Source organism: Gymnodraco acuticeps, unplaced genomic scaffold (assembly GCF_902827175.1).
Source record: "Gymnodraco acuticeps unplaced genomic scaffold, fGymAcu1.1, whole genome shotgun sequence".
NCBI lineage: Eukaryota > Metazoa > Chordata > Actinopteri > Perciformes > Bathydraconidae > Gymnodraco > Gymnodraco acuticeps.
In genome coordinates, this window is record NW_022990914.1 from 199843 (window position 1) to 214237 (window position 14395).

Consider the following 14395-nt stretch of genomic DNA (forward strand, 5'->3'; position numbering starts at 1 on the left):
TGGTGCAAATTCCCCATTTTGAAAAAAAAACATGAAACCATTGCAGAAGAGATGATGAAGCAATTCAAAGAGCACCAGTGGAAGTTTAAACAGTGAAAAACAACGCATGAAGGTCACATGAGATCTATGTGGAGCACTGAGGTGAATTATTTTATTTTCTATCATTTAATCATCTCATCGGCGTAGCAGAAGCTTCAGTGGACATTTGAAGTCACATGCTTTAAAATTAGTGTGAACTGTACCGACTGAAACCGACGGCAAGGTTAATTATTGTGGAAGGATGGACCCCATCCTGCAAAAAAAAAGGTGGCGCAGAGGGAAAGGGAGAAAAGAAAGAAGCGAGGAGGAAGCACCAAAATGTGCTAAAATCACTGATTTATTCAGAACCCCCCGTAAGGTATAGAATGACGAAGCAGAAAAATAATAAAACATATATAGTAAAAATATAACAGTATTTACATTGCATTTGATCTGGGGTTAAACTCTGGATTTTATTTTATTTTGCACTAAAGAGGAAATATTATGCAAATGTTCAGGTTCATAGTTCTATCTCCTCTAATGTGGCACAAAAACCTATATATCACACTACAGAAGAGGGGAACCCCCTATAAGCATAATAGGGCCTCTTTAACTGGTGCTGGAAAGAGTGTTTCTGTATGGTTAAATCATGGCACCCTGTGTTCTGTATTTGATGGTGACCACTCATGTGTTCATTTTAGGACATGGTTGTGTATACATATTATATATAAACATTTAAAATATCTAAATTGACTTGAATTTCAGGACAAATAGTGTGTAATTTTCATGAACTTCGTCTTCCTTTCTCTTCGCTCCGGCCCGGGTGCAGCATGCCAGAGATCTGGGACATTGAGGATTCCTAAAACGTTGGTAAAGTTCCCCTTTGCGCCCACATGTCCAGAAGCTCACGACCCCACTTCACCACAGTCTTCTCCAACGACATCTACAACATTCTCAAAGTCTCCAAAGATCTCAGATAACACCGTGAGAAGGACTAGTTCAGCACCTGTTGATCTTTCACTAGGTTTTGATCAGTCACTGCCTTTGCTGCTTTTTACTCGAAGCCCAGCGGTCCCCCCTCTTTGCGGTGCTCTGATTCACTGAGCGGTTGGACATTTCGCCCTGACTTCTCAGTATCTGTGGACTGTTGCCAACCATCTTTACTGCTGCATTGTTTTCATACAGCAATGTTCCATTACGCCAAAGGTTTCCTAGCTTTTTATTGTTCCCTTGGTTCTGTCATATAGAATCTTTACTTTTGGAAACAATGTTTTCAAAGACATGCTGTTCATACATCAGTATTATTTCTTAATGTTAGGAATTTATTTTCTTTGACTTTAGTACATTTTGTCTGGCAGGCCCAATCATTGATGTCCACATACTGTGAAGCAATACCCTTTGCATCTTGACACAATCTGACTTATTCTATTGTTCTGCACAGTGTTGATCTGGGGAAAGATTTTTCTGTAGTACGCTATTTTTATAATGTATTTGTGTGTAAGTATTTTTATGCAAAAGTTGTTGAAATGTTTCATTAGAGGCCAGCAGTGTTTAAAGAGTCTTTGGAAAATGATGTTCCCATGTTTGGAAGCTTTTAAATACAATCTTTACTGCATATCATTCAGCTTTCAGCAGGCAAGCTTTCATTCCTCATCCAGTTATAAAATTGCAGAAAGAGTTGTGTTTTTTTTTTTTAAATGGCAAAACAAGTAGACTGCCTCTAACTGTGCCCTGTCAGGACTTTTTTGTAAATACCCAAACTTTTTTTAAAATACAACTGTATGGCCTTAACAAGGTTCTCTTTCTTTCTTATTGCATTTTTTTGCCAAAGGAAGTCTTGTTTTTAAAGCTGTGTATTTGGGTTGCTGTAACGGTTAGTGATCAAAAGCTATCAGTTAGTAGGTTTTGTAAAAGTCACCTCAACCTTTTTATAGCAGTAGATTTCATGTAAATGGTAGCAGTCGTAGGTTCCTTCTTCGTGGCACATTAATGACCAGTCAATATTTAATGAAATAGGTTTTATTGCTTTCTTCCCGAGATTTACTAATGCCCTCACTTAGGTATCCCTCTCCCAGCTATGGAATAGCCAGCTGACCGCTAGCTGACAGACAACTGATCAAGATACCCCTCTTACAGACACGATGGGGATTGATCTTCTGATCTAACTTTGGGTAAGAAAGCTTTCAGATGTCTTTTATAATATGTGTCTATTTTGTCTGCATTTTAAAAAAAAAAAACTTGCCTTCTGAACCATTGCTTTCACTGGTCTTACATTCCCAAAAGATGTACAAGCCCTGTGTAAAAGCAAAAGTCAAGGCAGACTTTTGTTGCAATCTCCACCAGTAAATCTTGACGTCATGCAAACAATGATATTTAAGATGCACATTTTATTTTGGATGCATTGTGTACACATTACAGCATGTTTGCAAATCCATTACATTGAATGCTAATCCAGTGCAGAGCCAAACACCTCCACCTCACAGAGGGTCAGGTACTCCCTTTTTCCGGGGACACCTATGTAAACATAGCGGCCGTCCATCCCGTTGTCATCATGGAACTCAACAGTTTCACCTGCCGGGATGCTGGTGATTACAGCAAACCTGTAGAAGAAGCAGAAATCACTACGTTAACCTCAGGAAGGGTTTACTGAAGTAATAGGCTTTTCATTTTAAGTTCAACATGCACTCAAAGCGTCATTAGGTTTCTACGCTTTACTTGGTTAGAATGTTGGTTGCAGATATTTTAATTAGGGCTTGATAATGAACAATATTTACATTTCAGTAATGTTTAAATAAATGTTTTCAAATCATGTCACAGAATCACAATTGACGACCCTCGATCAGGCCTTTCATTTGGCGACCTTGGTATTTGTCCATTTCTGTGATCAGATCAGAACAAATTGCAGGTATCATTCATAAATGAAGGGTATTCCGCTTCAATCCTATTTCTTGGCAATACAAGGAGTTGTAATCCAAAATGTAGCACCAGGTAAACTTGAGAGAGAAAAACTGAATTGATCCTCAAACGTGTTCCAACAAAATACCAATTTAGTGACTTTTTAATATTAGTATTGTAATAGGACAGGCTCTACGTTACCTGGGATTTTCAGCACCATTGTTTACAAGAGAATCTCCAATGCGGATCTCGGCTCCATCGAGTCGTTCGTGGTATGAATCTCGGTTGGTTATCTTAACAGAAAACACTTTGTGTGTTTTGGGCAGAGCCAGCCTCCACCAGGGGTTCAAATCCCAGGCTGTGTGACTGCAGGAACGGTGACCCAAGTTGGAGTCCCGATTCCCATCAATGACCTTATATGCATCGGCATTCCCATGCACTGATGACTGTGCGGCTTTTCCTTGAATGGCCAGGTTCTCTTCTGCAACAAAAAAACAAAAGAAAGATTTAGGTTAAATCAATAACATGTAAGACTCCTGATGCAGATTGTTTTTTATTATTCATGACTCTCAAAAGATGTGATTTAATTTGCCGTCAGGATGAAGGACATAAAAGGGATAACCCCACCATATATAAACAAATAACTACCATATACTATTTGTTATTGGAAAAGAGGAATTAAAGTAATATTTATAGTCTATAATACATTGAGTCTATAGTTAAAGTTATATATATATAACTACAACTGCACTAAGTTTAACTAAATGTGTCATTCAGGCAAATTAAACTTTAAATAAGATAAGACCTGTTTTAGTAATCATAAGTGACATGAGAGGCTGGTACATCCTTTCTCTTGTTCCTATCAATGGGACCATATTTTACAACTTGAACATCATGCTAGATTGAAGAGGACTTGAAACAAACAATTGAGATCATAAACTAATAGTTACACTCTTTCCAGCGGTAATACATCAAGTGAGTTGCAGGACAAATGTTCATAGACTTCTACACAATCAGACTTTTAGAAATAATGCAGGTTTAAGGCACTTCTGCATTGAGTTAACTTTTCAGCCACTTGGCTGATATGACAGTTCCTTGTTTAGATGGAAATCACACATTATTTATGTAAGATCCCAAACCCTCACCAGTTGGGGCATGGTACCCATAGACTTCCACCTCACAGAGGGTAAGGAACTTTCCATCACCCGGTATATGCACAGTCACATAGCGTCCCTCCACGCGATCAGTGAAAGTCAGAGTGTACAATGCCTCGATTGTAGAAATTGTACCAACCCTAAAAGAAAGAGAACACAAGTGAGAAAGAAAGAAGAACTTGAATGACATGTTATACCCCCAAGGCTTCACCAGTTAGATAAAAGGTAATTTCATCATCGACTTCTATACAATCTGACTCCTTTTTGAAATCAGGGGCACCTACTGCGAAATATTAAAGACGATGCAAGTTTAACGCACTTCAGCATTGCCAATATTTTTGATAAGCAATGCAAATAAGTAAAATGACATGGTTGAAACATTTAGGAACAGTTTCTATGAGAATCTACTGGCAGAGGTGGGTAGTACATTTACAATTCAGAGGTGCTTTTACTTAACTTGAGTATTTCCATTTAATTCTACTTTCTCCTCCTACTCTTCTACATTTCAATACGGAAATAATGTCATTTTATTCCAGTACATTCATTAAACAGCTTTAGCTACTTTTAACTAAATGTATCTCTAACAATTAAACTAGGGGACTAACTCTTTAAGTCACAAAACAGTCAAAGTATATAAATAAATTAAACTTGTAAAATACATGAATATATCTAGAAATGTCACATACATATGTACATTTAATCATTAAGTAAATGTTGCTGATAATACTTTTACTTAAGAAACCTTTTGAATGCAGGACTTTTCCTTGTAATGAAATATTTAGAAACTATGGGTATCTGTACTTGTACTCAAATAAAGCATCTTAATACACCTCTGTCTACTGGTGGTGAGCAATTAACAGGGGAGAGGAGAAAATAAACAAAATGCTCAGACAGTTACACAAAACAAATGAATAAAATGTTTGCAGGAAATGTCTTACACTGGGTTTGATGTGCCATTGTTGTCTAAAGAGTTGCCGATGTGGATCTGTGCCCCGTCGAGCCTTTCTGAACAGCAGTCTAGTCTGTTGGAGATGATGACGGAGGTGACGACGTAGGGCTCCAGCAGGTCCACTCTCCACCAGGGGTTGCTTTCTGCATCAGTGTGGCTGCACGATCCAGAATGGAAGTGATTGTCACGGTTTCCATCAATAGCGCTGAAGGCAGATCCAAACACGTTTTTATAACGGTCTGACTGGGTCGCTTTCCCACGCAACGCCACGTTTTCTAGTAAAGAGACAGTTGATTATATAATTATAATACACACATTGGAAAATGGCTTAAGCTACATTAGTGTTCCAACAGATAACTGGTCCTGAATATTCAACGAACAACAACTAAAGAAAACAGAAAAAAACACAAATTACAAACAGAGAAATGCTGCATGTTTCTCACAAAGTAAATGATGACTTGATATTAGAACGGTGATCATTAAAAACTATTCCATTGTGAGCTGGGTTACGCTTTCTGAATTTGCAGCATGTTGCCTCAGCATGCACGTGTTGCCAACTTGATAAAGATGTTTATCAGTGTTTTAATGTCTATGCAGTGTTTTATTTCCAAACGCTGAACACGTGCTGATGAATTGGAGATTGAATGTGTTTTCTGTATTTGTTTGTGTCGCTTTGCTGGGATTTCTTACATGGCGATGTGTTCACAGTTACATTTAAACAGTATTACCACAATAACAATAACTAGTTATTGGAGCAGCAAAACATACAGTATCTAATGTGAGCAGTGAGATTACAATATTTTGTACATTACTGCTGAAAAACTACAATCCACAATCCAAAGGATTTTGGAGATAAAGCTATAAAGTAGACCAGTGGTTCCCAACCAGGGGTACGGGGACACAATAAACCATTTTAAATCAATTTAATTAAGCTTGGTGTCCTTCCCCCAGAACGATCAAAGTTTAAGAAAGACAAGCAAGGTCGAGTGTCTCTTTAAAAGCTCTAGTCTTAACAAAAGATGTTGAAACTGCTAGAATAAGGGTAAAGGTCAAGATTAAATGCATTTGTATTAAGGGTGACTCATCAACTAAGGAGCAGTTTGGTTAAATACAACTAGAAAAGGGTTTAACAAGAAACAATGTAGGCGCATCATCACAGATGAGTGAGGGGGCTCTTATAGAATGGAGACGAGCTCAAGAGGTAAACGAGACAAAAAAGGTTGGGAACCTCTGATCTAGACAATTAAACTTACTTTGTATAAACCTGCTTTTCTTGCTAACGGACTGTCAGGGTGTGTGGAAAATGGGACCCAAGTGCAGTTTAAAAAAGGACTAAAAAGGTTAGGTAACAAAAAGCGAGCTTTATTATAAAAAACCGAAGGCACGAACCGGGGAAACAAAACCGGGGAGCACGACAGACAGGAACAAACTTAGACGGAAACAGGCAGGAGACACGGACAAGCAGGTGACGACAGGGACATGAAATGACGACGAACAGACATGGAGCACAGGGGAAGACAAGACTAAATACACAGAAGGGTAATCACAGGACAAGACACAGCTGGCAGGTGAACACAATGAGGCACAATCAGACACAGGAGGGAAACTAACGACAGGAAATCAAACACAGGGAGTAGGATCAGACAAGACACAAGGAGGAAAACATTTCAAAACAAAAAAGGTGGAAAATGAAAACAAAAATCCAAAACCATGACACGGACAGCCTTACATTCACTTCCCTGTTATGTTTTATAGTGAAGACGTCATATACAAACGATTCATACTCACGATAAGTGGAGGCAGAGCACGTCTCCAAGAGGAGCATGAGAAGGAAAACACTAAGTTTCATCATTCTGGATGAGACCTAGGATAGTCATTAAAAGAACATATTTAACATAAAACATGTTTCTTTGTTATTTCTGAAAGGCATCATTTAAGAAATGAAAATCTGATCTAAGTGCATTGAATTTCAACATTAAGACCGCCCCTTATGTCTTTGACCAATGGGAAGTAAAAGTAAAAGTTCAACGTATTTAATACAACTGTTAATAAAATTAAAGCTGCAATTTGAATGTATACTTTATGATGAAGACCTTTCAGGAAGAAGAAGAAATTATATTATTTTAAATAATTAGCAATGGGGAAGATCTCGGTTAAATCCTTGACTTTGATATTCCTTCTCTGAGAATACATGATTTTTCGTAACCTGTCTGGAAAATATAAAAACTTCAGGGGTGGAAAATAACTAAGTAGATTTACTCAAGTACAGTACTTAAGTACAAATTGAAGGTTCTTGAACGTTACTAAAGTATTTTAGTGCCACTATATTTTTACTCCACTACAACTCAAAGGGAAATGTTGTACTTTTGACTTCACTATATTTATGTTACAGCCAAGGCCGGATTAACCACAGGGCACACTGGGCACGTGCCCAGGGGCCCTTGAGCATGCGAGGGCCCTCATTGACCACACACACACACACACACACACACACACACACTCAAATATGGCAACTGCACTCGTTCATTTTAGTTGTGGTGAAAACAAAGGAAAATGCATTTTGTCAAACCATGCGTTAGCAAGTTTGTTGAAGTTTGTATATATGTACTCACACTGTATAGTTGTGGGATGGAAGATGATCTCAAGGTGAGTGATAGAAGGCTGGCAGGTTTCCTGGGAATCAGAAGAGTCTTGCCTGAGTTCAAAGAACAATCTGGCAATGAGTGAGTGTGCAGGAGAGGCTTATATACTAGCTGATTGGAGATGAAAAGCAGCAAGGAGCCCAGGTGAGCTGACGGTGTGGGTGTGGCTGTCCAGTCGGGTGAGGTGGAGGCGGGGTCAGTGGAAAAGTACTGAGGTGCAGCACGTATGGCGAGAAGCAGACCGTGATAATAAGATCCGGGATCAGCAACTTCTTCTACTGATGTTAAAAAATGTTTATTTCATCTGGTGCTACAGTAGCTTCGTTATTGTCGATAAAATATATAGACTGCCATTTAGAAACATACAGTAAATACAATTCTGCTTCAAACAATAGGGCTAGGCCAAACTGGCTACACTGTAAAAAGGGTTCCAATGGTGAAGTCAATAAAACTCTATTTTCTAATGTAATTTATTTGCCCTAAATTGATTTTTTTTTCAATGTGCATTTAAATTAGGGCTGCAACAAACGACTAATTTGATTATCGATTAATGAAACGATTCATCGACTATTCGGACTATTACGCCTTGCAAAATTTCTCAAATGCTCTTATTTAGCCATAAACTTTTAGATTTAGCTTGAGGTTGTTTTAGGCATGTGGAAACTAACAATGAAGACAATAAAGATGAATACTTGATTCAAAAATACATATTATTAAATTAACTAAACATATTTTGAACAAAATTAACATTGCTTTTTATTTAAATGAAATACATAATATTTCACATCAAAAGAAACAACAGTGTTTTAACAAATCATATTAAATAATGTGATGACAGAACTGTAAACAGAATAGCTGAAACTTTAACAAAATAAATAACTCAGTTACCTCTCATCATTAACCCATGTTTGTATAATTGTGTTAACTCTGTGTGTTGCTGCTAGCATACATAACACCTGACGTGGAAACGTTACTCGTGGATGGGGCTACAGAGCTACTAGAAAGACAGTCGAACCCGGTGCATTCCTCCGTCTGAATGTGGAGCACTTTTGCTAAATGTTTAGACACATTTCTCGTGTTACCGCCCTTACATGCTAAACTCTTATTGCACTTTTGGCAACGAGCATCGAGACGGGTAAAGTTTAACCACACCTCGGAGCGAGTTCTCTCCGCCATCTCCGCCGTGTGTTGCTGCACTGGGTCATTCTACAGAAAAGGTGGAAGTGCTGTCACTTACTTTTGCAGACACCAAAATACATGACGTTGACCTAATACTCACATTCATTATATATGTTGAATAAATAGAGATTGTCTTTGCAATGGTACTAAATAAAAAATAAATAAAAAATGGTTTTATACGTAAATTGCAATTGATTTAAAATGCCAAGTTCAAGGAACTGCCTTGTCACTTTGATCATACATGGAAGTGGAGCCTATAGTTTTAATTTTTTTTTTTCAATAAATAAATCTAATTTATATTTACATAACATTACAAGCATTACATATAACACTGAAATGGTAAAAAAAAAACGCAAATTATTATTAATAATATCCAATAAATGTCAGTCACCCAAAATTACGTCATTGGTGTTACTGCTACACAAAATGCTTTTATTTTTGAAGTAATGTACTGTCTCTGAAGTGCCTCCTGTAACAAGAGATCATTTGAGGCAGAGCAGTGGACAAAGACATAAGTCAGATAATTCTTACTTTGTTTGTTAAAGGTGTCATTTTATCTTCAAATGTTACATGAGTCTTTCAAGTCTGTCATTAGTGTTACTCATTGCATAGCTCTAGGGGTGAACATTTGAATGGGAACATGTATTGTATTGAAGAGTTAAACGATTTTGATATTGACTGAAGCCATATTTGGTCTGACACATGGCAGCCATTTTGTTAAAATGGTAGTGTTTTCTCCAAATTGTCACTGGTGTTACTCTTCTTCCTGGTAACACGTAACACCAGTGACATTCCTATACAAATAAGCTTTGTATAAAGTATAAAAAAAATAAAAAAATAAAATTACTTTAAGCTCTACTTGTTGTGGATTCATCAAGTTAAGAGTTAGTTATTGCTATTTAACAGGTTTTAGATGTTTTTAGAAGGAATATATATATATCACCAGCTAGACATTTAGTATGCATGGCTACGTTGTTATCACAACCAAATCTTACTATCGAGAGATGTAGCCTACTACTTTAAATTCAGCTACACTACTGCCAGTAGAGATAGATGGGGAGCCACATGACTGTATCGCAGAAACTGAGAACAGAGTGTTACCAAGGACAGACCTGATGGACGTTCCCTTCCCAGATGCAGACATAACCTTGTATGTTGACGGTTCATGTAAGAGGAATCTTGATGGAACTAATGCAACAGGTTATGCTGTAGTGACACAGACGAAACTGCTCAAGGGCGTAGCATTGCCGTCTCACTTATCAGCACAGGCAGCAGAACTAATCACACTAACAGAGGCATGAAAACTGGGAAAAGGGAAGACAGTTAACATTTATACAGACAGCAACTATGCTTATTCCAACCCAGTCTCATGGCATTTCGTGTTCACCAACACGATTTTTAATCTATTGATTCGTGTTCACCAACACGATTTCCCCCTTTTTTTCGTGTTGCACAGCACGATTTTAAAAGCAATGTATTTCTACTGGTAATGACGCTCATGGAAGCACGGCATTCGTTTGTGTCGGCTGCCCTTAAAGGCAATGTGAGCGTCCATTTTCATTGGATAACGGAGAATTGTACACCCGGAAGTAAGTTAGTACACCCAGCTGACTGTCGATTGATTTTACAGTGATATCTGCACTACTCAACTCAAAAACACCAGATTATCCTTGTTAATTACACAACATTGATTGGTTTAAATTGTGTGCAATGCTTTTGTATTTTTCCCCTTCGATTCGGAGAAACAAATATTTTTTCGGAGTAAAGGATAGCAGAAGACACTACACTACCCAGAATCCCTAGCTATCGTTTGGACTACACCATGTGCTCTGTTTGACAAACCCTGTGATAGTCTTCAAGCTCTGTGATTGGAGAGTGCTCCGAGGGTTACGCCGAGCCTCGAACAGCACTTGAAATAGGATGGAACCACGGCAGACTGTCCAAAACTGGATTTGAACGGGTCCACCGCGTCCCCCCCTCCCCCACCCCATCCCCAGAACTACACATGCTGGCTATTCTGTTTCGCAACATGTTCTCTATCTATGGCACGTCTCTACTGGGAGTTGTAGTTTTAAAAGACGTTTTCGTATTTCCCATAATAAGAAGTTGCATATTACAGTAAGTGGAATACTTACTTCCGGGTGTACAATTCTCCGTTATCCAATGAGAATGGACGCTCACATTTTCTTTAAGGGCAGCCGACACAAACGAATGCCGTGCTTCCATGAGCGTCATTACCAGTAGAAATACATTGCTTTTAAAATCGTGCTGTGCAACACGAAAAAAAGGGGAAAATCGTGTTGGTGAACACAAATCAATAGATTAAAAATCGTGTTGGTGAACACGAAATGCCATGAGACTGGGTTGCTTATTCATGTATACATGTGTTTGCACAACAATGGAAAAATAGGGGGATGGTAACATCCACAAACAAACCTATTACACATAAAGAGTTGATCCTATCACTTTTGGATGCAGTACAACTCCATAAGAGAGTGGCGGTCTGTAAGTGTGCAGCACACACTACAGGGACGGACCCAATTTCCACAGGGAACCGAAAGGCAGATGAAGAGGCTAAGAAAGCAGCGCAAAGACAGTGACAGGACAATGACCAATATATTTCTGAAAATATGGAACACATTGATCATGACATCCTAAAAGACATGCAAGCGAATGCACCTGACAAAGAAAATATATACTGGAAGAAGAAGTTGTGTACACAGAATAAAGAGGGGTTGTGGGAAAGTACAGAAGGCAAATTTGGAAGTAATACAGAAGATATTCACAGCCTATGGCTTTACAAACTCTAAAAAAAAAATGGTTTAGCATGTTCTGTGTGTGCACAGTATAACCCTCAGGGACAGTTCAAACCAAAGAGAGGTAAAATAACGGAGCCAGTATCCGTTTCAGCACATTTGCATGGACTTTATTGAACTAATTAAATATGAGGGAATTAAATATTGTCTAACAATCATTGGCATGTACTCAAAATGGATTGAAGTTTTTCCAACTAGGAATCCGGACGCATTGACAGTGGCTAAAGCATTGACAAATCACATAATCCCACGTTTTGGAATTCCGGAAAAGATCTATAGTGATAATGGCACACACTTTGTAAATAAAGTAATTCAGGATTTGACAGCTGTATTTGGAATACAATTAAAAACGACATTGTTCTTATCATCCACAATCAGCAGGGTTGATAGAAAGAAATAATGGTACAGTAAAAGCTAAACTGAAGAAGATGATGGCCGAGACAGGGAAAACATGGATGAGATGCTTAGCACCAGTGATGCTAAGCACGCACATTCTACCTAGTGCTAGAGGGCTATCACCTTTTGAAATGTTATATGGAAGACCATATTATCTGCCTGAGTTAAAACAATTTGTAAGAGAGGACGAGAGTATAAGTGAAAACACAGCAGAATAAATGACAAACATTTTGAGAAGAAAAGAGATCACAAATGTTATTGTCCCCTCTGCACAGGAAGTACCTGACACTACACAGACAGTGAACCCAGGAGAGTGGGTGTTCACCAGAGGGATAAAGAGGAAGAGCTGGCACTCGCCCAAGTGGGAGGGTCCCTACCAAGCACTCCTGTCTACACCGACTGCAGTTAGAGTGGCGGAGAGACCATCCTGGATACATCTGACTGTGAAGCTGTTTAAACCTAAAGACAGAAACTCGCCTCTACTGTGGTGAAGTCTGGCTACAAAGGGAGGTGATTCCAATAAGGGCACTTGTCTCAAACCAGTGAAGAAACCAACAGAACCCAGTAGAATTGAAAGAGTGGACGTGAGCAGGGAAACAGTAACGGGTCTGAGTGATATAAACTGACGATCTACAGAGAAAGAATTAGACCATGGCATCCATTCGGATTACATTAAAACATGTGCCTATACGATCTACCTACCTCAGCCGTTTGGGTACTTTTGTATATGAATTTGTTATCTTTTATAATCATTTGTATTTTTCCAAGTTCTATGTTATTCCGTAGTATAAATAGGAGGGATATGTTGGAGAAATACTGTTTTCTCCACTCTTTGGGTTGTTTTAATGCACTGTTTGCTACCGTCGACAGACTAACTAACCCCCCAGTGTCAGTAGTCTCTGAATTTCTATCCACCAGGGCGTGCAATGATTTTGCCTCCTTTTTCACTGACAAAATTCAGAAAATCAGACAAGCAGTCAGTGCCTCTGCATCAGGAACAGCAAATGTGTTGTCTCTGTGTCCACTTAACATCAATTCAAACACCATGACACAATTCCATCAGATTAATGATAAAAACCTAGAGGACATTATACAACTTCTGAAATCCTCCTCCTGCTGCTTTGATATTATTCCAACAGGATTTTTTAAAGATGTTTTGCCTTGCATGGCCTCAAATCTACTTCATATAGTAAACAAATCTCTTCACTCAGGTATTTTTCCACAGGCCCTGAAAATTGCAGTCATTAAACCGCTCTTAAAAAATAATAATATAGATGCTTCAGTAATGAACAATTACAGGCCCATATCAAACCTCCCATTTCTAGGTAAAATCATCGAAAAAGTAGTTTTTCAACAGTTGAGTAATTTCTTGCATTTAAATAACTGTTTCCATGTGTTCCAGTCAGGCTTTCGTCCAAACCACAGCACTGAGACTGCTCTTGTAAAGGTATTCAATGACATCCACTTAAACACAGCCAGTGGCAGAACTTCAGTGTTAGTATTATTAGATCTCAGTGCTGCGTTTGACACTGTTGACCACAGCATATTACTAGACCGACTGGAAAACTGGGTGGGACATTCGGAAACAGTTCTAAATTGGTTTGAATCCTACTTAAAGGACAGAAACAACTTTGTTTCTATATGTAAATACACATCTGAGTTGACAAATATGACATGTGGGGTACCTCAAGGCTCCATCTTGGGGCCTCTTCTCTTTAACATCTACATGCTACCACTGGCTCAGATAATGAAAAACAACAAAATAAGTTACCATAGCTATGCAGATGACACACAAATGTACGTAACAATTTCACCAGGAGACTATGCTCCAATTCAAACACTGAGTAAGTGCATTGAACAAATCAATGACTGGATGTGTCAGAACTTTCTCCAATTAAACAAAGATAAAACTGAGGTAATGGTTTTTGGAGCCAAGTCAGAACATATAAAAGTTAGCGCTGAGCTTCAGTCTGCAATGTTCAAAACAACAGATAAAGCCAGAAATCTAGGTATAGTCATGCAGGGCCGTATCCAGGATTTCCTAAATACCGAGGTCCAAACATGCTAGGGGAATTCGGGGGATACCCCCCGAGATTTTTGGGATTTTCATGATCTAGTTATGGTGCTTTTTAAGTCCTATGGGGGGTCACAAATTGGATAATATATCGATTTCAAACCATGTCAGTAGGCTGACAATGTCAGCATCAATTATTTTGAAAGTGTAATACATAATAAGAATCAGTTGATTGTTACTATTAATGATCTGGACATGCAGAAGAGGCTAAAATGATCACAAAACATTGTCAACATCAGTGGCGAGCCGTGACTTTTATACCTAGGCCCTCT

General features: G+C 38.5%; 1 protein-coding gene across 1 annotated transcript; it reads right to left on the minus strand.

Moving 5' to 3' along the window:
* Window positions 1-2419: 2419 nt before the first annotated feature.
* Window positions 2420-7887, minus strand: LOC117557979 (fucolectin-5-like). The gene is made up of 6 exons (XM_034233930.1): window positions 7629-7887; window positions 6805-6880; window positions 5006-5291; window positions 4059-4207; window positions 3115-3394; window positions 2420-2618 (listed from the first exon to the last, which is right to left on the minus strand). The coding sequence occupies exons 2-6, from the start codon at window positions 6866-6868 to the stop codon at window positions 2465-2467; spliced, it is 933 nt and encodes a 310-aa protein (XP_034089821.1). The 5' UTR covers window positions 6869-6880; window positions 7629-7887; the 3' UTR covers window positions 2420-2464.
* Window positions 7888-14395: the final 6508 nt, after the last annotated feature.

Coding starts and splice junctions, on each gene's coding strand:
- LOC117557979 (XM_034233930.1), bottom strand. CDS start 6,868: ATGATGAAACTTAGTGTTTTCCTTCTCATGCTCCTCTTGGAGACGTGC. Junction 4,208..5,005: donor AATGGCACATCAAACCCAGT/GTAAGACATTTC, acceptor TCTTTCTTTTAG/GGTTGGTACAATTTCTACAA. Junction 3,395..4,058: donor TGGGTACCATGCCCCAACTG/GTGAGGGTTTGG, acceptor TTTTTGTTGCAG/AAGAGAACCTGGCCATTCAA.